Source organism: Seriola aureovittata, chromosome 16, assembly GCF_021018895.1.
Source record: "Seriola aureovittata isolate HTS-2021-v1 ecotype China chromosome 16, ASM2101889v1, whole genome shotgun sequence".
NCBI lineage: Eukaryota > Metazoa > Chordata > Actinopteri > Carangiformes > Carangidae > Seriola > Seriola aureovittata.
This window is the reverse complement of record NC_079379.1, coordinates 11,565,850-11,587,819: the sequence shown is the minus strand read 5'-3', so window position 1 is coordinate 11,587,819 and position 21,970 is coordinate 11,565,850. Positions and strand designations below refer to the sequence as shown.

The following is a 21,970-nucleotide window of genomic DNA, read 5'->3' as shown; positions in this document are numbered from 1 at the left end:
AAACATTTAATTAAATGTGTCTTATTTTCTGTTTTTTTTTTTAACAGATGAGCCAAAAATGTTCAAATATCAGAATATGTTACAAATTGTGTCAGAGGAATGCAGTGAGATCATTCAGGTAATTATTGAATACAAATACTGTAGTTTCCTGAATAGATTTCATTAATATGTGTTTCCACATTACTATAACATGCAACCATGTCTCTTTCAGTCTTTTCGAAAAATGTTTGGTGAAGACTTTTTGGAGAGTGTTGATGTGGGCGAGCTGCCTCCTTCAGAGGAAAGACCAGAAACTAGTGAATCCAGCCCCATTGTACTGGAGGCCAGAGGTCAATTTTCTTTTTAAAATTTAAAAATTTAAAAACTGTGGGCGAGTGTAAAATGTCTCAATGTCTGTATATGCACAGTATATCTGTATATAACTCTGTATATTCAAAACCCAGCAACATATTCATATTCATCATATATAATCAAATAAAAGAGAAGAATCTAATATGGGGTTAATTAGAATTTCATCTGATAATATACATTGCTTTCTCTTATTGTAGAGCTGTACAGAGACCTTCAGCAGGTGAGGGAGAGGATCGAGCAGGAACATCAGCGACTGTCACAGCTCCAGACTTTGCTGAGAGCTGATGGGAACAAGGTAAGATATGTTGACTGAGTCTTTTGAACGAACAGAGAGGTTGACAGTGTTAACAGAGACACGCTAACTGTTCTGTCGGTGTCTCAGATGACGGAATTGCAGATGGCGTACGATGACCTGAAGAGCAGCAGTGAGAAGGAGATCTCTGACCTGCGTGTGCAGGTTGCCACCTTAAGCCCCTCCTCAAGCAAAGGTAAACCTGGAGTTAAACCCACTTATGATAAATCTAAAGCAAATAACTAAGACTTTAATGTGGAGAGACAGTGGTAAGAAACCTTCACACCCTGCATGTGGATATACTGTAAAACATATACCTGTAAATAGCAAATATCTGTTAACTTTGTGATTGGTTTAAAAAAAGACATCCTTTTTGTTGTTCTCGTCTGTGCCCTCATGTCTTACTATATGGAGCTGAGGCCTTTTGCCACGACAGAGGCGCATTTTTTCTAGGAAGGAAACTTAAAGTTTCACGTGATTGATTCTAGTCTAAGCTATCCAGTTGAGCATCGTGAATTTGACATTTCACCTCTGTACCGGTCAGATCCAGAGGAGCAGGCTGGTGCACCATCTCCCTCCATAACCAAGGAGTTACAGAGGCTGAAGGTTGAGGCTCAGGAGAAGCAGCTGCAGCTGGAGGAGAGTCACAGACAAGAGATGGAGCATCTCAGAGCTCACTACCAGCAGCAGGCCACAGAGACAGAGGAGCGTTACGCCACTGAGCTCTTCATGCTGCAGCAGCGACTGCAGGAGGTCACAAGCTCTGAGACGCACTACAGGTGATGACACATGACAGATTCTCACAGTTGTCAAAGTTTTCAGACTTAGCCAAGTGCCTTTGTAGAGCAAACTCCCCTTACACAGACAATAATTAGGGACTACATTTGAGAAATAAATGTTAACTAAAAGAAAAATAAAAGCTTTAGGTTCTCTAACGTACATTACACTGCTTTACCACAGAAAGCTTTTCAAACTCAAAGTTTCAAAATTCTCATCTCTGTGATGTTTTAACAAATTAAGAGAATATAGCTTTATATTTGTTCCAGTATATCCATTAAGTTCTGTAAGTAAGTAGTAAGTCAAAAAATATCAACAGGGGGCGTCGAGTGGCGCAGTGGGTAGAGCAGGCGCCCCATATGTAGAGGCCACAGTCCTCGCTGCAATCGTCCCCGGTTCGAATCCCGTATCGGACGGCCCTTTACTGCATGTCATTCCCCTCTCTCTGCCTCCCCATTTCCTGTCTCTCTCTACTATACTATCCAATTAAGGCATAAAAAGCCCCCAAAGAGAGGCAGGCATGACAGCTGTTTGTAAAGAGAAAATGATGGTCGGATAAATTTAACTTATTATGGTAAACAATTTAGTTTGACTTTCTCTTCCACTGATTTTTTTCTCTCTCCCATTTACTGTTTTCTTTGAATTAGAAGAACTCATGTTAGCAGTTGTTCACTTGGTTGATTTTTGCAGTGCATGTGTCAGAGGAGTCTAAGCAGACTGAGCTCCATGATTTCCTCCAGATCACCTCTAATACAAGCTGGTCTGCACATGATGTGTAGCACGTGGAAGCTCCCTGACCCAGTTACATTGACAACAACTAATGAAATATTCACTAGGTTGTTTAAAGTGTTACTCATGCCTTTTGTTAGCCCACTAACCTATAAAAGTACCTCTCAGCCATTCCAGATGGCTCTCTTAGGGAAGTGATCAGTGAACCACAGACGTGCTGCATAGGAGACAAGATGAATGAAGCACTCAGCAGGGAACTGAATTCGTTTTTTAATGAACTTAAGGTTCACACGGAAATGGCAAAAATCAGGTATTTGCTGTGAGGTTTATGTATAAACCAAAGGCTGTATATAAAGATGCATAAAGGTCTCCATTTATAGTTTTCAGTATAAACATGTGTATCACACATGGCTTATTACACAGGATATATTCCTTCCTCAGTGCCAAGGAGAAGCTGAGTCCCACTATTGCAATGAAAACTGAGATGCTGCTGCCCTCCACTGTTTGATTTTGTAGATACACTTACTACTGTGGTTTTCTCAAAACTTTTCTGTCCAACAACCCTGGCTGTGTTCAAGAAAAAGATTCCCAGGCATACAGTAAAATATGGAATCCAATTACAAATATCCAGATAAGTTATATGTATATACAGTATAATGCAATATGTTTGTCCACTTACATGGTTTTTGGAGTGTTGATTGGACAAAATAAGGAATTTGAAAATTTGGATTTTAAATTATAATGGGAAATTTTCTCTATTTTCAGATATTTTATATACATGTTAATCCTTTAGTCTAGAAATGAGCAGCAGATTAATTGATAATGTAAATAATCATTAGTTGCAGCCCAAATTATGTCATCACTTCAGTTTGTGTTTACTTTAAACTTTTGGAATTTGTATATAATTTTTATATTGTTTTATAAATGTTTTGTTGTTGTTTCTAAGCCAAATTTATTAACTATCAAATGGTATCACGGATAAATATTTAGCTTTAAGTGCTCACAATTGGAAAGCACGTGAGCTTTAGCAAGTTTTGAGTTTTGCACTTGACTCGTATGAAAGTAGGTGGGATAGTCTCCGTCGTCATATTGCTGTAGAATTTGTTGGTAACGACAACCCAGAGTGCATTTATGATGAGTAATACCAGAAACAATGCCCCCAGTAAGCTGTTTCATGGTCCTTTATAGATTCATTCTTACCTGTAATATAAAACAATTTTGGATACTAGGATATATTTTTTTCTAGAGAGGAGTAAGAAATAAGAATCTGTGTCAAACTTTTCAACTTCAATGAGATCCACAGAACAATTCATTTTGACATTGCGTTTTGTCTTTCAGCCTGTCCACAGTTCCAGAGTCCAGCTCTGAGAGGACGGAGGAGCACAGCGAGGAACTAAAGGTTTGGCTCCTACATTTTGCCCTCATTTAAATCTCCCATGTCAGATGCATCACATCTTAGTATGAGCTAAAACGTGTACATGCATTAAGACGCTATGACAGTAAGGGTGGATGGGAGGGGGCAGTTGCAGCCTTTAGGCTAAAACATGTCCTGAATCCCCAGCTTTGCTCCAGAAGCAGCATCGTGAGTGGACCTATATCTAATGATTAAAAGGGTTGGATGTTACATAACCCGGCACTTTAGCGTGTTACTCATGAACCAAGCGGACTTACTCTAGTTTTGCGGCTGCATTAAAGGAGGATTCTGTCTTGCGTGAAGGAACTGCACTTCATTTAATCCATCTCTCACTCGCATCACACCAACCTCCATCCTTTCTTAGTTTCCGACCTCAAAACTCCACATCCTATGTGTGTGAGGCTCTGACATCCTCATGCCGAGATCAGACAGGAAGATAGTGGGAGGTTGAGAAACGCACAGGAGGAGCGAGAACCGGAGAGGAACTGAAAAAACTGGGCATGATACTCTTTAAGAGATTGTATGTTTGGGTTGGAAAAGTTAAACTTGAGTCGAGTGCTAGCGAAGAAGCTGAGTGACTGTGAAACAGACAAGACAGGGATTCATCATGAGACAGAGCAGTAGTGTCTTAGGGGAAAATGTAGCTGTAATGTAATGCAAGACATCTCTTTATCGCGCTATCATCCCTGAGGTCGGCGAGAACAAAATGGTGTATTTATCAGTGGTCAAAGGGTGGGTGGGGTTTGGCTACAGTAAGGAAGACCTGTTTATTTCAGGAACAGTCTTGAGGAACTTTTATTGTCCATAACTTCATATCTTGTTATCTGCCTCATTTTGAAAGACTACAGTCTGCTCTTATTTGGTACATTAATTTTTTTAACTCTTCCTCTCCTCCTCTTTTCTACTTTCTTCTCTCTTCACAGGACCTGGGTGAAGAGGAATTGTCAGAGGGAGGTGTGGAGTTGCGTTGGGCTGCCAGGTCTGCAGGCCTGACGGCACAGCTGCAGGCACTGAGGAAAGCGCTCTATCACAAGTATCTCCAAGAAGTCGCTGCACTCAAAGAACAGCACAGCAGCGAGCTGAGGAGACTGAGAGAAGAAAAGGGTCAGGAAGGGAGCGGAGAGAAAGAGCAGGATCGCAACGGTATAATCGGCGCTGGAAGCTCCACTGAAAGCCTCGGGGCTGCCGGGCAGGTCGTGTTGGAAGAGAAACAACACTGGGAGAGAGTAGAGGAGGAAGTTGCCAAAGTAGGTGGCCATGCATTTTATATTTTCATGCAACTGTTCTCTGTATTTCCATTATCAGTAGAACTGTAGACACTAGACATTTGTATTATTTTATTGATGTGGAAAGACACATTTGAAGCTGAAACAAACAGTAGACATATCATTTAAGATATTTTATTAAACAAAAATGGCCAAAATTAACTTGTTGTAGCTTCTTAAATACAAATATTTGCTGATTTTCTTGGTCTTGTGAGACAGTAAACAAAATATCTTTGGGTGTTAGACTGTTGGACGGAGAAAACAAAACATCTACAGATGTCATCTCTGCTTTATGGAGTTTCATTTTCACTTTTTTCTGATGTTTTGAAGAGCAAACAGTTAAAGAAAACAATCAGCAGAATATTAGCAGATAATGAAGGTAATTATTGCAGCTATAGTAGAATAGTAAAAACCTGAGAGGTTACTCACAAAGAGAAAGAAAGACCGACAGAGTCATTCTGAAAAATATGAAATGTTATCCTCCATTATGTCACATTATAGAGTCCTTAAAAACTTTTATATCTGTGTTTTCTGACAGGCCATTGTTCAGATGTCAGTGGAGTTTGCACAGCAGACTGAGCTGGCTCGAATCAGCAAGCGTGCCTGCCAGGCGAGCACCTGCATGCAGACCCAGCTAGATGAAGAGGAGGTGGAGGAGAGGGAGAATGAGGAGCGGACTTCCAGAGCTTCTCTCAGCCCAGGAGCCTGGCTGGAGGAGGTGGAGAGGGAGAGGCTGGAAAGGGAGCTGGAAGAGAGGAACGCAGAGATCCGAAAGCTAAAGGAGGAGCTTCAGAAAACGGAAACAGCACCTGAGCAGGTCAGTGTCACTCACTAACTGAGCTGTCAGAACTAAGACTTGATTTACTTTCAGCACACTTACTGCCATGCCACTGATTTTTAGATACACTGTCAGTGCAGTGCAGGTGTGTGCTATATACTGTGTTATTGATTATGTATGCTTGAGCTGTGATTAATGTTGTTTTCTCTGTTTTTTACCTACTCACTGTGACTTTGTGTCCGTAAGCTACAGTCAGTAAATGTGGTTGAGGCTGTTTTATCTTGCCTTGAGAGCCTGGACCCTGTAGAACAAGACGCGCACTGTCCTCTCCTGTTTAAGAAGGGAACAGCATCATTATTCTTTCGCTCTTCTATACTTACCTTTATGCAATAATCATAATCTTTTAATAATCACACATGAACATAACCAGTTTTAGAGGAAAAACTTTCTCAGAGTCTCTCACAACAGTTTATTGATTAGACAAGAGGAATATTTGTTTATGCACTTCACTCAAAAAATAATATTTTACACTCTAGATCATGCATACTTTCATCATATATCTACTTCACATGCCCTGATTTCGTCATGTTGATTTGGGATTTTCTTTTTTTAAGGCACTGCTCATTTCTTGAAGAGCTAATCCCAGGGCCTGTCAGCCTTTCAGTAACCATTTATTGCATGATTAGGCTTTAACTGCGATAGCAGCGGCTGTCAGGTTCAGTGTTCTGTGTCAGATCAGTTGCTCCAACACACTCTAGGTGGTGATTCAGATTCATGATAATTTAGTAAAACAACGGTCTAAAGATCCTGTTATTGGTTTAGATTCATTTTAATGATGAGAAAAATATTTTGTCCCAGCTGAGATGTTTACATGCACTATGTTATTCCCTCCTAAATTCTCCAAAATTATGTCATTTCTACAAAAACAAGCACAACTCGACATTTCATTGTGGAATTGATCCACAGAAAATAAAAAGGTTGATAAAGGTGACTTAGAAGACTAGAAGAATCTGTTGTTAAGAAAAATCTCCAGTATAAAACTTTTTGGACAAACCTCTAATGTTCTCTAATGTAAAAAAATATATGAGGTAGGTCTAAATTCTAACAGTGAAGCTTTGCTTTACAAGTTCACAAAACAAGATGAAAAATCAATTGATGATAGCATGTGGTTTCTTTGTATGCACCTTAATGCATAATTAATGTCTTGCAAGCACTTCTACTTTGCCCAGTTTGTTTTCTTCTCGTTTTGGTTGGTTGGTCAACACACTTTTTGACTTCAGTACCACAGTCATGTAAATTCAAATCTGTTAAAATAAACCATTTTTACATTGTATCATATTAATGTGTGTAAAGTGGGGAACATGCAGTATAAGAAATGTAACTAACACAATTTACCTTAAACAACAGACCTAAAAGATCAGTCCAGAGTTGACTCAAGGCCTCTCTGACATGTAAACATGTCTGTCTGAAAGTCATGTTTACACCATACTAAATGTTCAGAGCTGAATGTTGTCTGTTAGCAAAAACTATAAAAGTGTCACTGAAAACATGTGCACTCATCTGTCTTTGATTGAAACCAGTGCCAGTCTCGGTCATCTGCAGTCTCTGCACTGTGGTCGTGTCTGTGAGACTGGAGCTGCATTTCTGCCTTTTCCCCAGGAGGTGGAGTCACTGTGTCTCAGGTGCACCTGTTGCCATAGCAGCACAAAGATAGTACTGTTTCTCTGGGCTCCAAGGGAGTTAGAAGTGCGTCTTTGTGTGTGTCTGTGTCCTCGTAAAAGGGCAGTGTGTTTTCTACATGTGCCTTATTTGAATTCACTTTTACTATTGGTCCCACATTCAGCCACACTGTCCACTGCAGTGGAGAGTTTTCAGAGGTCAGTTTATCCAACTGCAACTTTGCAATGACAGGGCTGCTGTCTGTGTTCTCTCTCCTGCCTGTCCAGGCCATTAAGAAGAGAGAAGATGATCAGGAGGAAGAAGAAGATCCAGGCGGGCCGGGAATAAAGCAGGCTTATGAACACAAATCGTCTTCATCGCAGGATGATGCAGAGTCGTCTGATAAGGACACTGAAAGGTAGTACTGCTTTCATCCTGCTCTCTAATCATCTAACAATCAAATCAGCTTTGTGCACATAGAAAAGTTGTTCCTTTATGATAACATGCTGCATGTTTCCTTGTTTTATTTCTGTTCATAAATCAGGAAAGATTAATACTGATTTCCAATTGAAGCCATAGTAGGCTCGGTTTTGATTTTGTTACAAATGAATTCTTACTATAACCTCAAGCGTTTCTATATCTTTTCTGAGCTACATTTCAGGTATTTAATTTTGGTTGGTATTAACTACATGTGTTGTCTTGTTTTCAGAAACCTGTTGCATAAGGCCAACGAGAAGCTTAGTCAGGTGCTGGTTGATGTCCTGAAGACAACAGCAGCAGCAGAAGAAACTATTGGCCTCCACATGCAAAGTCTGCGTGATGCTTCCGGTGCAGGGCAGCAGGCTGCACCGCCCCACTCCACTTCACAGAGAGCAACCTGCCAGAGAGTTAACACACAGCCCGTCAGACCTTATACTGCAGGCATGTATCTCAAAGGTTTCGGTAAATGCTGATGTCCCTATCCCAGCAACAGGTTCAAAAGCCCATCTGTCAATAGAAAGACCTCGGTTTGTGCACTGTACTGTAGTTGTTTGTGTGTTACAGTTCTTTAAAAAGCAAAACATCAGAAAATAAGAGTGTAAAGTTTACAAAATTTAATTATGGCTACACTTACTTTACAGAATCTCAGTATAGGTCTTGAGCTTCTGCAATAGGTCATCGTCAGACTGACCCCAAATCCAGTTTATGACATTTTATAGAGTGGAGCTTAGAATCAGTTTGCATTTATTAAGTCTTTATACCAAAAACATGTGCAAACCAACCCAAGTACTACAAATCTGCTTGAAACCACATTTATTTGGGTTCTCAAATTAGATAGTCACTGTGAGAGAGAGACAGGAAAGTCAGGGAGAGAGAGAGGGGATGACACGCAGCAAAGGGCCACGGGTCGGATTCGAACCCATATCCGCTGTGGGACACTGAGGCGCCCCACCTCCCCTGTTGTCTGGTGCAATGTAGCAAAGCTGCCACCATGACAACATCATGTTGTTGCATGACCAAAGAGTTAATCCTCCTCTCTTTTTTCATTTAGCCTGAATTTTTTTTTCTTTCAGTTTCTTTATAGAAAAAACACACTTAGTGTATGTGTTTACACATACAGTTGTCATGCACAAAGTCAACGTGATCACATAATGTACAAATTGCTGCAAGGACAGTTAGTCCTGTAATTCAGATCTCAGAAAAAATATCAAATTCGCCTGCAGTCTGAATTGTTCATTATAAGTGAATGTGGTGACTCCATGGCAGCTACAGACAACAAAGTCTCATGATAACAGTCTAATCCTTTGACAAAATGGTAGCTATGGATTAATTGACCAACCTGCCATTAGGCTCTTTTTTTTTTTTAAAGTAAAATAAAAAATTCTGAAAATGTGTGACCACTAAGAAACTCATAGCACTCAGCTTCATTCTGGCCTTAACCAGTTCCATGCTTTCTGTTACGTGCATTACAGTATTGCATTATTAACTAGATTTCAGTTGAAATTTAGGTTAAACAAATGTAGTCCCAGTCACCAGGACAGATGCCATTGAACCTACAACTCATTTAACTGCCATCCATTGTTTTTTTATATGCATTTTCTTAAAAGCCTGCTCTTCCACTGTGCTGCACATGCTACACACTGCTGTAGTTATCACTCATAAATTAGTAATCCTATTACCCCAGGCAGATTGTCACAGCTGGTCTTATCACGTGTTTGCATGCAAATTATGGTTGGTGCTTGTGAAATTACATAACTGCATGAGAATTTGTATGTATAGTGGTTGCATTTATCTAATCATGTTTTGTATGTAAATAACTTTTAAAGTGGGTTAAGCAGCAGTATTACAGTAAAATACACAAAGCACCAAATACAGAGGGGCAATTGAGAGTTTGAACCATAACCAAACCTCCTGCTGTCATGATATTCCTCTGAAAATGTCAACATGAAGTTACAGAGTCAAATTACTGAAAGTGAATGACGTCATGTGAACTAGCTTAAAGTCGTGTGAACTCGGTGTACCCATTTTGACCTGAATGATGTATGCACCTACACCCTTACTGTGGTTTTTATTTTTCATCTAATAATAACTATTAGTTACAAAATATCTGAGTGGAGTTTTGCATTAAATCTCAGCTCTGTGTGTGATGCATTTCTGCTCTGTGTTCCTCTGCTGACACCAGGTCACAGTGCAGAAAGTTGGCATAGCAGTGATACCAGCGCAGACGATATGAGTCTGTGGTCTGGGGAGACGGAGACTCACGAGAGTATGGAGGTGTCCCAGCAGATGATGGACAGTCTGCTACTGGGCGCGGGGACACAGTTAGAGAACGAGGAATATCTAATGGGCATCAGCAGCCGACTCCAAACGGCTCTGGAGAAGATGTTGATGACCATCACCGACACCACCAACCAGGTACAAACCAAACGTTGTTGGCTAAGTGGTCTGGGATTCCTGTTGTTTGCTTCCATTCTCTGCACTGATTGGCTAGCTCACCTCATTTTCTTGCCTTAATGCAAATAGCACTTTCTGCTGGCCAAGAAACTTTCATTGTTTTTAACCTGAGAAGATAAATTATTCTGTTTTACAAAAATAATTAGTAATTATTTTTTCTGAAATATTCTTTCATATTTTTGCAAACAAGTAGCCAAATCTGAAATATCATATAAACTGAGCATGAGTTAGCTTTGTCCCAGAGCTGCTCACATTTCAGATTTGTTTAGTGATTCACTCAATAAAAGACAGTAAAAGTATCCATTATAAAATGTAAATATACATTTATATCAAAACAGTTATGAAATAAATAAATGTAAGTTAAAGAAAATTAATGAATTTAAACGAAAATTCATAAATTCAGTCTGATTGGTTGGCTAGGCATGATAAATACAAAAGAAATTAACTGTTTATAGTAGAACTTTCTGGGAAATACATCTATTCGCTTTTTTGCAGAGAAGATTGACACCGCTCTCAGGTGTTTACAGTAAATATGTAGCTGGAAGCCAGAAGCTGGTTAGCTTAGCTTAGCATAAAGACTAGAACAGGGAATGAAACAGCTTTCTTGGCTCCGTCTGAAGGTAACAAAATCCCCTTGAACACACATCTAAAGCTGACTGGTTAACACATCTTGTTTGTTTAACCCATACAAGCAGCCAGCAGTATCACTCGTCATGTCCTGCAAATAAGCATAACTCCCAAATTGTCAAACTATTCATTTAAAAAACTAATTTTGCTCGTTTTAACTTTCCTAATTTACATAGATTAGATAATATTATAAGAAATTGAGTAAACCAGACGAAGAATTCTAACCAGACATCTGAAGCCACCTTTATATACTTGACACTTTTTTAATACTCGTCACTACAGATGGTTCAATAACAGTCCCTAGTTTAAAACCCCTGGTCAGGTGAAGTGGATTTTTTAGCGAGTTGAGGTTTCAGATGGATTTGTCATGAACGATTCTGTGTGTGTGTGTGTTTGTGCCTAAAAGTTACCAATAAACAGAAAGCTCTAGTGACACATTTAGCTTTTGTCAAAACATTTAAATGCCCACACTCAACACAGTTAACCCCCTATGTGGGTTTCTACGCCCGTTCATGGAGGTATAATGGGGATGAGGTTGCAGAATGCGGCCGGCAACAAAGTTGGCCTGTCTAGAATTCACACACAAAAGAGCTGCCTCATTCCCAGTGGTTGCCTGTAGATACGAGTTGTATTTGCACTGTGCTTTTGTTTGGCTGACCAGCCTATCATAGTCCAGTGAGACAGAACAACTCCACCCCCCCTCAGGCTGTCTATGTAGCGGTGTCAGGCCACAGAGACAGGGCCAGTTTAAGTAGGCCATTGAATGTGTTACTGTAACTCACTGCACAGCGCATCTTCCCGTTGGCTGAAATACACGCGTTATTCACGCTGAGATGGGTTTTATCTTGGTGATCTAAAAATAGCTTTAAAGAAATTTCGAGCCGAGCAACTCAACATCATTGTCCCTGCATCCATCTGCACTCCAGAGTGCATGTTGGTTGAATGTTGTATTCTATCCAATCATTTTGCATATTTGGGTTTTTAAAGGTTTAATTCAACACATTATCACTACAATAAACCCACACTTTACCTTTTGCTTGGGCATCGTCTTGGTGGTTTCTTTTGCAGTAGATGATAATCAAACTAATTGATTTTGTCAGTTTGTCATTTTTAGAATTATTAAATATTATAGCATTGCATTTCATCTACAATGAACATTTTTATACCAGTGACACAGTCACTGAAATCTTGATCTGTTTTTGTGTTACTAAAGAATAGTGCTGAAATGATAAGTTGATTCACTGGCAACAGTTTTTATAACTGATTCATTGTTAAAGCAGTTTTTTTAAGGTAAACAAAAAATGGCAATCTTCTGTGATAGTAAACGGGATATCTTTGAGTTTTGGACCATTGCCTGTATAAAACAAAAAAATTTACATATGACAGCATGGATTCAGGGAAAATATCTTATAAATCTTAGATAAAGATTAAAATTTTCAATAGAGACTTGAAAATGAAAATATCTGTTGTTTGCAGCTTCAGTAAGGAACCATCTAGTTTTTACAAGCTGCTTACATGTAACACAGTTTACATCTCTTCCAAGTAAACACAATTAACATCGCAATAAACTTGTAATCAACAAAGCCTTTAATGGTTCATTCAATGATTTTCCTGCTGCTATAGATCCAGTGTACATTAGTCTGTCAGTGAGCCGTGCTGGATCATCATGTCTGGGCCGTGAAGCAGCGTCGTGAACAGAGATTGATGTAACGAGCCGCTCAGGAATGTTAAGTGTCTTTGTTGAACTCCTGCTGTAAATGATTTGCTCGGGGAAGGTGTTTACTCACTCATTGCTCACCACCCATAATTTCAGTGAGACGCTTCAGTGAGAGGTAGAAATTGTTCATGTGCGAGTTATGACGGCTGACGTGCCAAACAGTAGGTGGGACCGAGAGGCAAAATATTAGAACACTTTAATTACTTCTTTTTGTGGCTATGTAGGGAGGGAATCCGGTTTGACAACTCTTTGTGGAGAGGGTGTGTATTGTCTCTGGTTATTTGTGTCTATGGGGAGGCTGAGTGAGATCTATTTGCAAATCTACCTGGCCCACTGGATTGAAGCCACGCCTGCTTCCCTCCCACTTTTGCTGAACAGTATCCTGCTGTGTGCGATCAGTATAGGAAGTGGAAGAAAGATCCTTCTGTCTGAGTGGGGAAAAGTGACCTGAAAGTCTGGGATTTAACCTTTTTTTTTTTTTTTTTTAAAGCACATGGGTAGACAGAGGCAAAGTGAGTGTAACAGAGTGACGTAAGTAAACCTCGCCTGACAGGAGAGCTATCTGGCATCAGTGAGTAATGTGGTGTGAGCGAGAGGCGTGTGTGGAGAGGGAATGACAGTCCTAGAAGGAAGTAGGAAGGAAAGAGCGAGCGGCTGTCATTTCAACCTCTGCTGGCTGCCGATTGGACTAAACAATTAAAAGGGGCCTCTGGGAGGCTTCCCTGCAGGTCGGGGTTGCTACGGTGGCATAGTATTGTTAATGAATCTCCAGAGAGAGAGAGAGACAGAGGGAGAGCTGGAGCAGTCGCGGGGGAGTGAGGTTTACAGAGCGGCATGATATGGTTTTACTCTGAAGAAAGAAGGTCAGAAATAACACGGAGCGAAGGCTGGAGATCTTTCAAGAGGACATGAAGAGGAAAAATGCTTGCCTTTGTGTTGACATACCTACTGCGGTCATGTTCAGGAATGCCCTTTAAGCTACCGGACCAAGCTGTGGTTTCCACCTGCTGTGGAAGATGACACTTTTTGGTAGAACTATAGAAATTCTCACAGTTGCTGGATGATTTTTTGTCTCAATATTTACCTGGAACTTGTTCTACCTCAACCAGGCAGCATGTGATTGACGTGAATGTCACCCTCTCCAAATGTTGTTTACTCTTCTTGCGTGTGTGGCAAACACATAGAAACTGTTGCTTGGAGCTATCCATAACGGTCTCTCACTGCTTCATTCCCCACTGGACTTTATTGTCATTTGCGGTTGCACAGCTGAGCCTGTCGGATCATGGCAAATTGAAACGTCTTTTGATGACTCCAGAAAAAGAGCCTCAACGTAACAAAACAAGCTTGGAAGTTCTCCCTTCATTCATCCATCCTTTACCATGGATTCCTACCGCTCTTACTGGAACTCCAGCATGCACAGCAGCACGTGGTTGGAGGGGGAGGATCAGGATGTGTACGAGGTGGAATCTCGTGTACCCCTTCCCCGACCTTTCCCGGTCTGCAGCACCTTGAACGAGAAAAATGCTGTGGTGGTGCAGACGCAGATCTCGCATGTCAATCACAGGACTAATGGTCACTTGCTTAAGGTTATCTCCAAAATCTCCTTGCCCACTCCTCCTTATACAGTAAGTTTTTCAGCTTTAACACACGACTGTACAATTTTTAAATTATACATATAGAGGTTTATGCAATTTTAAATAGTCTCGGGGCATGTACTGTTGATTCATATCTTATGGGCAAATTTCCTCACTGCCTTTTTTTATACAGTTCATGTCTACACATGCAGATGTGATGCAAGATAAATGTTATTCCAAGCAGGAACTTTCTGTGCTGCTTTTGAATCGCTAGCTGAAAGATTGTATGACTTCTATGTGGCAGGGTCACTTTACCACTTCCTGCTTCCCGTAATGTTACAGTAAGACCTTTGCTCATGGAGATATGCAAATCTATGGAAAGTAACTGAAATGAACGTGGGCACGCTTGCAGTTAATTGCATAACGATGTCTTTATAGGAGTTTGTCAAGGAAAAGATGCCTTCTGTCACCTGACCAGACAATCGACATAGCAATGTGATATAATTATCTAAGTGTATTTGTCACATTTGCACACACCTTGTTTTATTATTGACTTTTGTACCAGTTGCCGAACAGTGATAGTGCACATATGTTGGAGGCTGACTGAAAAACATTGCACATTATATATAGAGACAATGAACTGTGTTGTCAAGTCATTTGCAGAAGTGGTATATTCTTAAAGGTGACAACAAAATGCTTTTCTAACTAAGTTAAAAATAACTTGCTTGAGATGATTTATCAATTTACTTTTCAGCTGCAAATCTCCCTCTTTTATTAAGTTGACAAAGTCTGTTTTCAAAATGGGCTTGATAATTTGCTTGAAATCAGTATCTACTGTATGTATAAACAGCGTCATTTCTGTTATCTGGATATATCACTATATGGCAATTGTATGCAGAATCACATGTAAAATAATCAAATGGATATTGACAGTAATGTGCTGTTTCACTGGTACATTATGTGAAACCAAAGCTTCCATATATAAAACAAAAACTAATTTCAGAATTGTTTATTTCTAAATTATAACATGATGTGATCATATCATCAACAGGTAAGTGCAGCTGTACTCCAGACAGTGGATGTCATAATTAGCCCTTTCAGATGATAAACAGATATCTTGTTTGTCACTTCCATAACGTTGTAGAACCTGCAGTTTTAAAAAAGAACTATGGAAACTGAAGCAGCAGATACTAGACATCCTGGCTTTCAGTTCCTAGTGTGGGTTAAGCTCCAAAAGCAATCAAATTCTACTTCCATTACTGCAGATTGATAGCATCTCTGATTGGCCTTCCTGCCTCCTAAATGCCTGTCTCATACATTATAACTCTGATGACACCATTAGCTGTGAATAGGTGGAGCCGCTTTAGGGCAAGAGGTTAAGATTAAAAACAGTAGAAATGAATGTCTGCTCAGAATATTTAATGCAAAAAAAAAAACATTCCCTTCAAACTATTATGCCTGTGTGACACCGTCTCTTTCCTCTCAGCTTGAACATGCCCGGATGACCCAGACTGAGCTGATGCGGGAGTCCTTCCGCCACAACCAGGAGATGAGTGAGCTGCTGCAGAAGCAGGAGGAGCTGCAGGAGAGAGTGTCCGAGGAGGCCCGGGCACGGGAGCAGCTGGCTCTGGAGCTTCACCGTGCTGAGGGTGAGTGTTTTTTTTTTTTTTTTTTTAGTCTCTTTTTTTAAACATGAAAAAAACTCAGATGCATCATAGTTTTATTTGAATGTTGATCGGTTTTTATGTGCTCCATGACGTTTAGCACAGCAGCAGCATTCAAAGTTTATAGGCCTTCTCAAAGACGAGCAGTCTCTTTATAGCAGGAAATGCAATTTCACTCACAATTTCTCTGTGGATACTAATTGGTGATCTGATGACAGAACTGATTACAGAAAACAGAGAGTGCTGCATTAGAGAGCATAAGGAACTGAAGTGAAAATACATGTGTGCATGTGTTTGGCGGAGGGAGTGGGGGTGTTACTGGGAGTGAGGGGATCAGCTGTTTGAAAGGGAGAGTAAAGGAGTGTGAAGACCATCTGTGGTGAGAAATCGACAAATGGTAATTAGTGTTTGCTTGTCTGTCTCTGGTTTGTGTTTGAGCAATTGATTGTATCTGCATGACAACTACATTTTTGTGTATGGAAGTGAATGTATTGCTGTGGGGACAGAGAAAAATCCTCAAAACAATAACAGTAGGATTTTTTGCAACTTGAGAACAGTTTGAGTGCAGTGACAGATCTTTTTTTTTTTTTGAGGGGGGGGACATGGATGGGACAGTTAAATCGCTGTCCCATCCATGTCAGAGACAGCTGGTCCATGAGGGTCAACTGTTACAACCACATCCACTCACACACACACCAAACCCAGTCCACAAAGCTGTTTTCAAGCCTTCTGTAGTAAGTGTACAGTCCAGCAGTCACTTCTTACTCTATGGCTTTTTGAACACACTGAACAATGGTGAGTTTATAGCTATTTCTAATCTTATATTGTTTTTTATTTGGGAAGGATCTTGTTACGATGGTTGTTTTATGGATATCCAACAGCGGTGCTGAGAAATAGCAAATATTTGCCATCATAGAAAAGCTTTATAGATTTATAGGGCTGACCATCAAAGCCTGAGACCATGCGGCAAACTGTGGAAAATAAAACCAAGAACAACATTAAAGAAATTAAGGCTGTAACAGTTATGTTTATTATCAATTAATTTGCTGATTATTTTCTTGATTATTCATTCAGTCTACAAAACATCAAGAAATGTAGACAGATTTATTGTCAAGGTAAAGCAGCCAAACCTCAGATTTTAGAAGCTGAAAGCAGAAACTATTTAACATTTTTGCCTGGAAAATGACTGGAACACAATTTTCAAAATAGTTGCTGATGAATTTTCTGTCAGTCGACTGATCGACTTACAGTTGCAGCTATAACAGAGAAAGAAATGCCACACAGCAAAGAGTTACAGAGCAGCTGTTCCTCTCTGGTCATGTGGCATGCCTCTTCTTCATTAAGGGAGTGTTTGAAATCTGCTAAGCTGTCTGGTGGACATCTATTTAGGCAAATGCCAATGAATTGAAAGACAAATATTTCTTCCTCTATTGTGTGGATGATACGCGCAGAGGTAAAAGATCAGGGTGTGGCCTTTTCAAACTGGTTTTGAGTTAACCCAAGTGACAGGCTCAACCTGGATGATGTGCTGATTGATTGGACGTATAACATTTCAGTGAATGAGAAGTCTGCGTTTGAACCAGGGAAAAGGTCAAGTGAGATGGCTGTAATGTCGTGATGATGTGTTTTTGTAGAATGAGGAGAGCTCTGTGTGTTTGGTTGGACAATGTGTTTATTTAGCCAGTAATCATGTGCATCTGATAGCTGTGTGTCATGGAGGGATCCCTCCTTAGGCAAACTTTACACACAGCTTTGGTTCCTGCTCACATGTCTGAAATGATATGATCCCCTGACAGCACAGGTGACATTTACCTTCTGCCTCTTTCAGTTTAAAGTCAGATAGGAAGCTCTTTGAGCACACTCGAGCTACAAACACGCAGATTCAAGTCAGAAAATATATAGATTTTACCTCGGAACTGGCCTCATTCTACACAAAAGTTGCAGTTACCGTAAATGAATAAATGGTTTCTGACCAGTCTGTTAGTGTGTGAATTCCTCCTCTCCTGTATCTATGAATTGAATGCCATCCTGGTGCATAATGCTTGTTGACCTGTGACAGAGCAGTACAGTAATCATAGAGCTTTGCATTGTGTTTACAGCTCGGTCTCGTACTTCATGTCAAGCAAAATGGGTCAGACACGCTCACTTGTGTTCATCTCTGCATTTGTATGCATGTTTGTGTGCCTCTGTGTGTTTCTGTGTTTTTGTTTGCCTTTGTGTTGTTGGTAACCTTGGATTTTGTATCCCGCTGTTAAGTGTTCATTCATCTGGATGGCTGCCTTATGAGCATCTGTGTGTACGTGTGTGACTGAGGCTTGACAACAAGGTTTAACCTGATTCCTCTAAATTCTCTTGTTGAGTGATTGCAAGAATGCGGCTGAACGAAAGATGCAAAAACTTTAGAAAGGGGCTGAAATACTCAGAATTTCCCTTTTTCTAACCGTCCCCCTCCCCCTTTGTCTACATTCAGGTCTGATCGATGGCTACACAGGTGAACGGGCTGCATTGGAGGAGCAGTTGCGACAGAAGGAAGAGCTCCAGCTGAGCCTCGAGCAAGAGCTGCAGGTGAGGCATTCCAGCTGCAGAGAGGAGGAAAATTAATTACCCTGTTTAAGAGACGGCACATGACCTGACTATGTTGAAAGTCGATTTCTGTATTTTGCCTCTAGCATGGCATAGTAGTGACTCACGTGTAAGTACAATAACTTCAGGCTGAATTCAGTCTCTGCCAGAAGAAAAAAAAAAAACATAAAATGTGTTTATCTAAAATAAAATCTGGATCATGAGGTAGTTTTGTTTCTCTTTAGAGTCATATTCATGTATCGTTTACATCTATCTATACATATTTCCTATTGTCAGTAAATATTATTAAAAGACCAAAACCTACTAACAAGTATTTTCTGTGAAGTCAAATATTGCTTTGCAAGAAAATTTGTTTTGTTTTTTGTGGGACACATTTTGATATAGGCATTATCTCCTGTGCTCTAGCTGAATTATCCTTTTTCCCTGCAGGTTACAAGTAGCCGGCTGCACGAGTTGGAGCAGGAGAGGCTTCAGATGCAGGAGGAGCGGGAGTTGCTGTCACGGCAACAGGACGCTATGAGGGAGCACGCCGGGCCCCGTGAGCTTCGTACGTATCCTAGAACTCCCTTAACGAATGCGGGAAGAAATTGACATGGCGTTTTAAGTAACCTACAGTATTCACATGTAGTTATTATCCTCACGGTTGAAAGGAAAATATTCAGAGATTAATTTATTCAACATGTTCTGAACATTGAGTGTAAGTGTACATTTTGTTGCCTTGTAGACATCATAGTTAGTCGATCAAAAAGAAAAACGATAGTAGTAAATGAGAAGACAAAAGTAGAAGATCTCCAGAGAGCCACAGGAGCTGAGGTTTTGAAGAGTACAGTACAGAAGTTGTCATTGTTCCAGCTCCTATTTTAAAGTACTGTATTATATTATATATTATACTTATATTATATATATAAGTATTGTATACGTCATATTGACAGTATACACTTCTATATCTGCATCTATACTGGTTTCAGGGAAAGATGTAAAACACTCATATTGATTTCCTCTGTAGTTCTTGTGTTGCTGTGGCCCAATAAAAGTCATTAAAAAGGTTTATAAGCATGAGATAAATGGGCAGCATTATCAGTGACAGAGTTAAATACCAAGGGTCAAAAAGTCGCTAAAATGTTTATTTTGTTGAATGTTGAAAGTAGCAATGCTGAGGAAACTCTTCGGGCTTATCTACATTTCTTAAACACTTGCTGCTGGTTCTTGTGACACAACTCATAAATTTACAGGTATTTTCCAGGAAGAGCTCTGGAAGCATTAAGCTCGACAAGCTGTATCTGCTAATTTTGCACTATATAACTCCTGTATTATCAAAAAGGTATCCCATGAGTTAATTCACTGATGAAATGGTGAGTATTCTGTATTGAAGGGTATAAACCAGATTGGGCTTTTTCAGGAACCTTTTCCTTTCACAGCATCCTCTCTGCAGAAAAGCACTGCCAGTCTATCTTCACCTTTCTTTCTCCTTTTTTCTAAGAGTTGTCCTGTTCATGACAAAAAAAACAAGAGCATGTTAAACTCCTGTGCTTTCTTATTCTCCTGTAGGCCTAGTTGAAGCTGCAATGGTTGCAGCACCTGAAGCAGGTGTGTCAACTTTGAGCATGGCTCAGTCATATCTATATGTTCTTTTAATTGTCTACTGTAGCTGAGTGACAGTATATTTCTCTAACCCTAATCCAGCAACTCACCAACAAAGCTTGGAGCTTGCTTGCTATGGGCTCACAAACTCACTCAGTTCAATCACTAACCTTCGCTTCAGCTTTTCATTTTGATTGATTTTTGTCCTGGTTTGTCATTTTTAATGTCTTGGAGTCAGTGTTAGCACTCATTTTAGCATGATGAAATGAAAGTAATCTTCAGACATTTATATGTAGTCATTATTTCCTAACTGTCAACCATCTTCACTCTGAGTTAAAGTATCTTTATTTATATTTTAAACTGTAGATGCTGTGTTTACAGCATTTCTTTGAGTGAGATGATTGGCCGTTCAGGAAGTCCTTCTCCCCTGCCTGTAAATGCTTATTGGGCATGGATATTGCAATGTCTGGACTGTCCACGTGTCTGATCTGTCATTTGCACTCTCTCACCTTGTTACTTTTGCACTAATCCTGCGGGGTTTGGTCCTGGGTGAACCAGCGGGGGTTGTTCACTGGTGACAGCAGGAGGGCAAAGACACACCATGATGGGTGGTCATTTTTGGTAACGGGGCATTATGTTGGGAAGCTGACTGAGATGTTAGAAGAGTCTGACGTTAGCCATTTATTCAGATGGTGCAAAGTTATAAAAGTAACCACAGATAATGAAATCAAAGGCTTTTCAAAGAGAAAAGATTATTCTTTTGCATGGGAAATGTGATCACCATGGCAAAAAAGAAAAATTAGCATTAAATCTAATCACAATGCTCACAGACTTCAGACTCTTCAGATCCATCTCAGCATCCTGTTAATCACTGAAATCAAACCTGAATGACTAAAAAGCTCAGTTCAACCACCTTTGGTTGCCAGGCAGTGACGGCTAACCTCTGCTCCTTCCTCCATCGTGTCCTGTAGACCTGCTGGAGGAGACGGAGAAGCTGATGAAAGAGAAGGTGGAGGTCCAGCGGCAGGCAGAGAAGGAGAACTCTGACCTCCTGAAGCAGGTGAAGCTGCTGGAAGCAGAGCTGGAGGAACAGGTCAACAGGGTGATCGAGCTGGAGCACGCTCAGAGGACGGAGAGCGGAGACCTGCAACAACAGATCCAAGCTCTGGAGAAACAGCTGGAGAAGAACAGGAAGTTCCTTGATGTAAGTGACTAACAAAATGAGCTCCAATGTCTGAGGCAGTTTAATTAAATGTTCTAAAGTCTGTGATATCTTTGGTTTTAGGTGGATTTTATAGACTAAAAGATTAATTAATAGTGAAAATGAAAGTTAGTTGCAGCCCTTGTTCTTAATATGTTTCCTCTTTGAGGAAAGTTGTGCAAAGTTTATTTTTGTTCTCGTCCACTTGCATCTTATTGTCCCTCATCAGTCAAATGCAAATAACCATAGAAGCATGAAACAACTTAAATCTATTTTAAAGCTACATACCTTATAAGGTGTATACTGTAATAATGATGAGTGTTTCTCGTGACACAGCTCTGATCATTTACTGACACCTTCATATTCCATCAACAGGTTTAGATAGAAAGGTTATTTTACCTTTTTTGACAGTTGACTGTAGGACTGATTTATATTATATTTATATTGGTCAATAAACGCTTAGTGTTCACTTGCAGGTGGATAACTTGACACAGGGATAAGGCTGCGGCAGGGCTAGCTGTTAACAACAGATTTAGGCTCAGCCTAGTGGGACTATCCAAAGCTAAACTGATGGTTTTCATGTTTTTTTGTGGGGCCTCTCTTGTATTTGTCTAATGAGTTTTGTTCCCATCATCATAAATAGGCCACTTGGCCAGGAGTTGGCATGTGATTGAGTGGAGGTGGTTTGAATGCAGATTCCTTTTATTCTGCTCTGCTGTTTTCTGTTATCCTCAAATATTAGATAAGCACATTTGTGAATATGTGATTTTCTGATTATTTAATTAATTATTAATTATTTGGCCCTTCCTTAATCATCGATATAG

General features: G+C 40.1%; 1 protein-coding gene across 5 annotated transcripts in view; it reads left to right on the top strand.

Annotated features, from left to right (window-relative positions):
- akap9 (A kinase (PRKA) anchor protein 9) overlaps nt 1-21,970 on the top strand; it is a 64,935-nt gene that overhangs the window by 23,053 nt on the left and 19,912 nt on the right. For 4 of the 5 annotated variants that reach the window (XM_056400171.1, XM_056400172.1, XM_056400173.1 and 1 more), the window contains 16 exons: nt 48-118; nt 212-329; nt 549-646; nt 734-839; nt 1,188-1,422; nt 3,488-3,548; nt 4,487-4,810; nt 5,367-5,645; nt 7,553-7,683; nt 7,975-8,186; nt 9,928-10,160; nt 15,604-15,766; nt 18,252-18,346; nt 18,794-18,911; nt 19,913-19,951; nt 20,917-21,149. In XM_056400171.1, coding sequence (XP_056256146.1) covers nt 48-118; nt 212-329; nt 549-646; nt 734-839; nt 1,188-1,422; nt 3,488-3,548; nt 4,487-4,810; nt 5,367-5,645; nt 7,553-7,683; nt 7,975-8,186; nt 9,928-10,160; nt 15,604-15,766; nt 18,252-18,346; nt 18,794-18,911; nt 19,913-19,951; nt 20,917-21,149 — 2,516 coding nt within the window. The remainder of the gene's footprint in view (nt 1-47; nt 119-211; nt 330-548; nt 647-733; nt 840-1,187; nt 1,423-3,487; nt 3,549-4,486; nt 4,811-5,366; nt 5,646-7,552; nt 7,684-7,974; nt 8,187-9,927; nt 10,161-15,603; nt 15,767-18,251; nt 18,347-18,793; nt 18,912-19,912; nt 19,952-20,916; nt 21,150-21,970) is intronic. The other variant, XM_056400170.1, reaches the window with a different exon arrangement.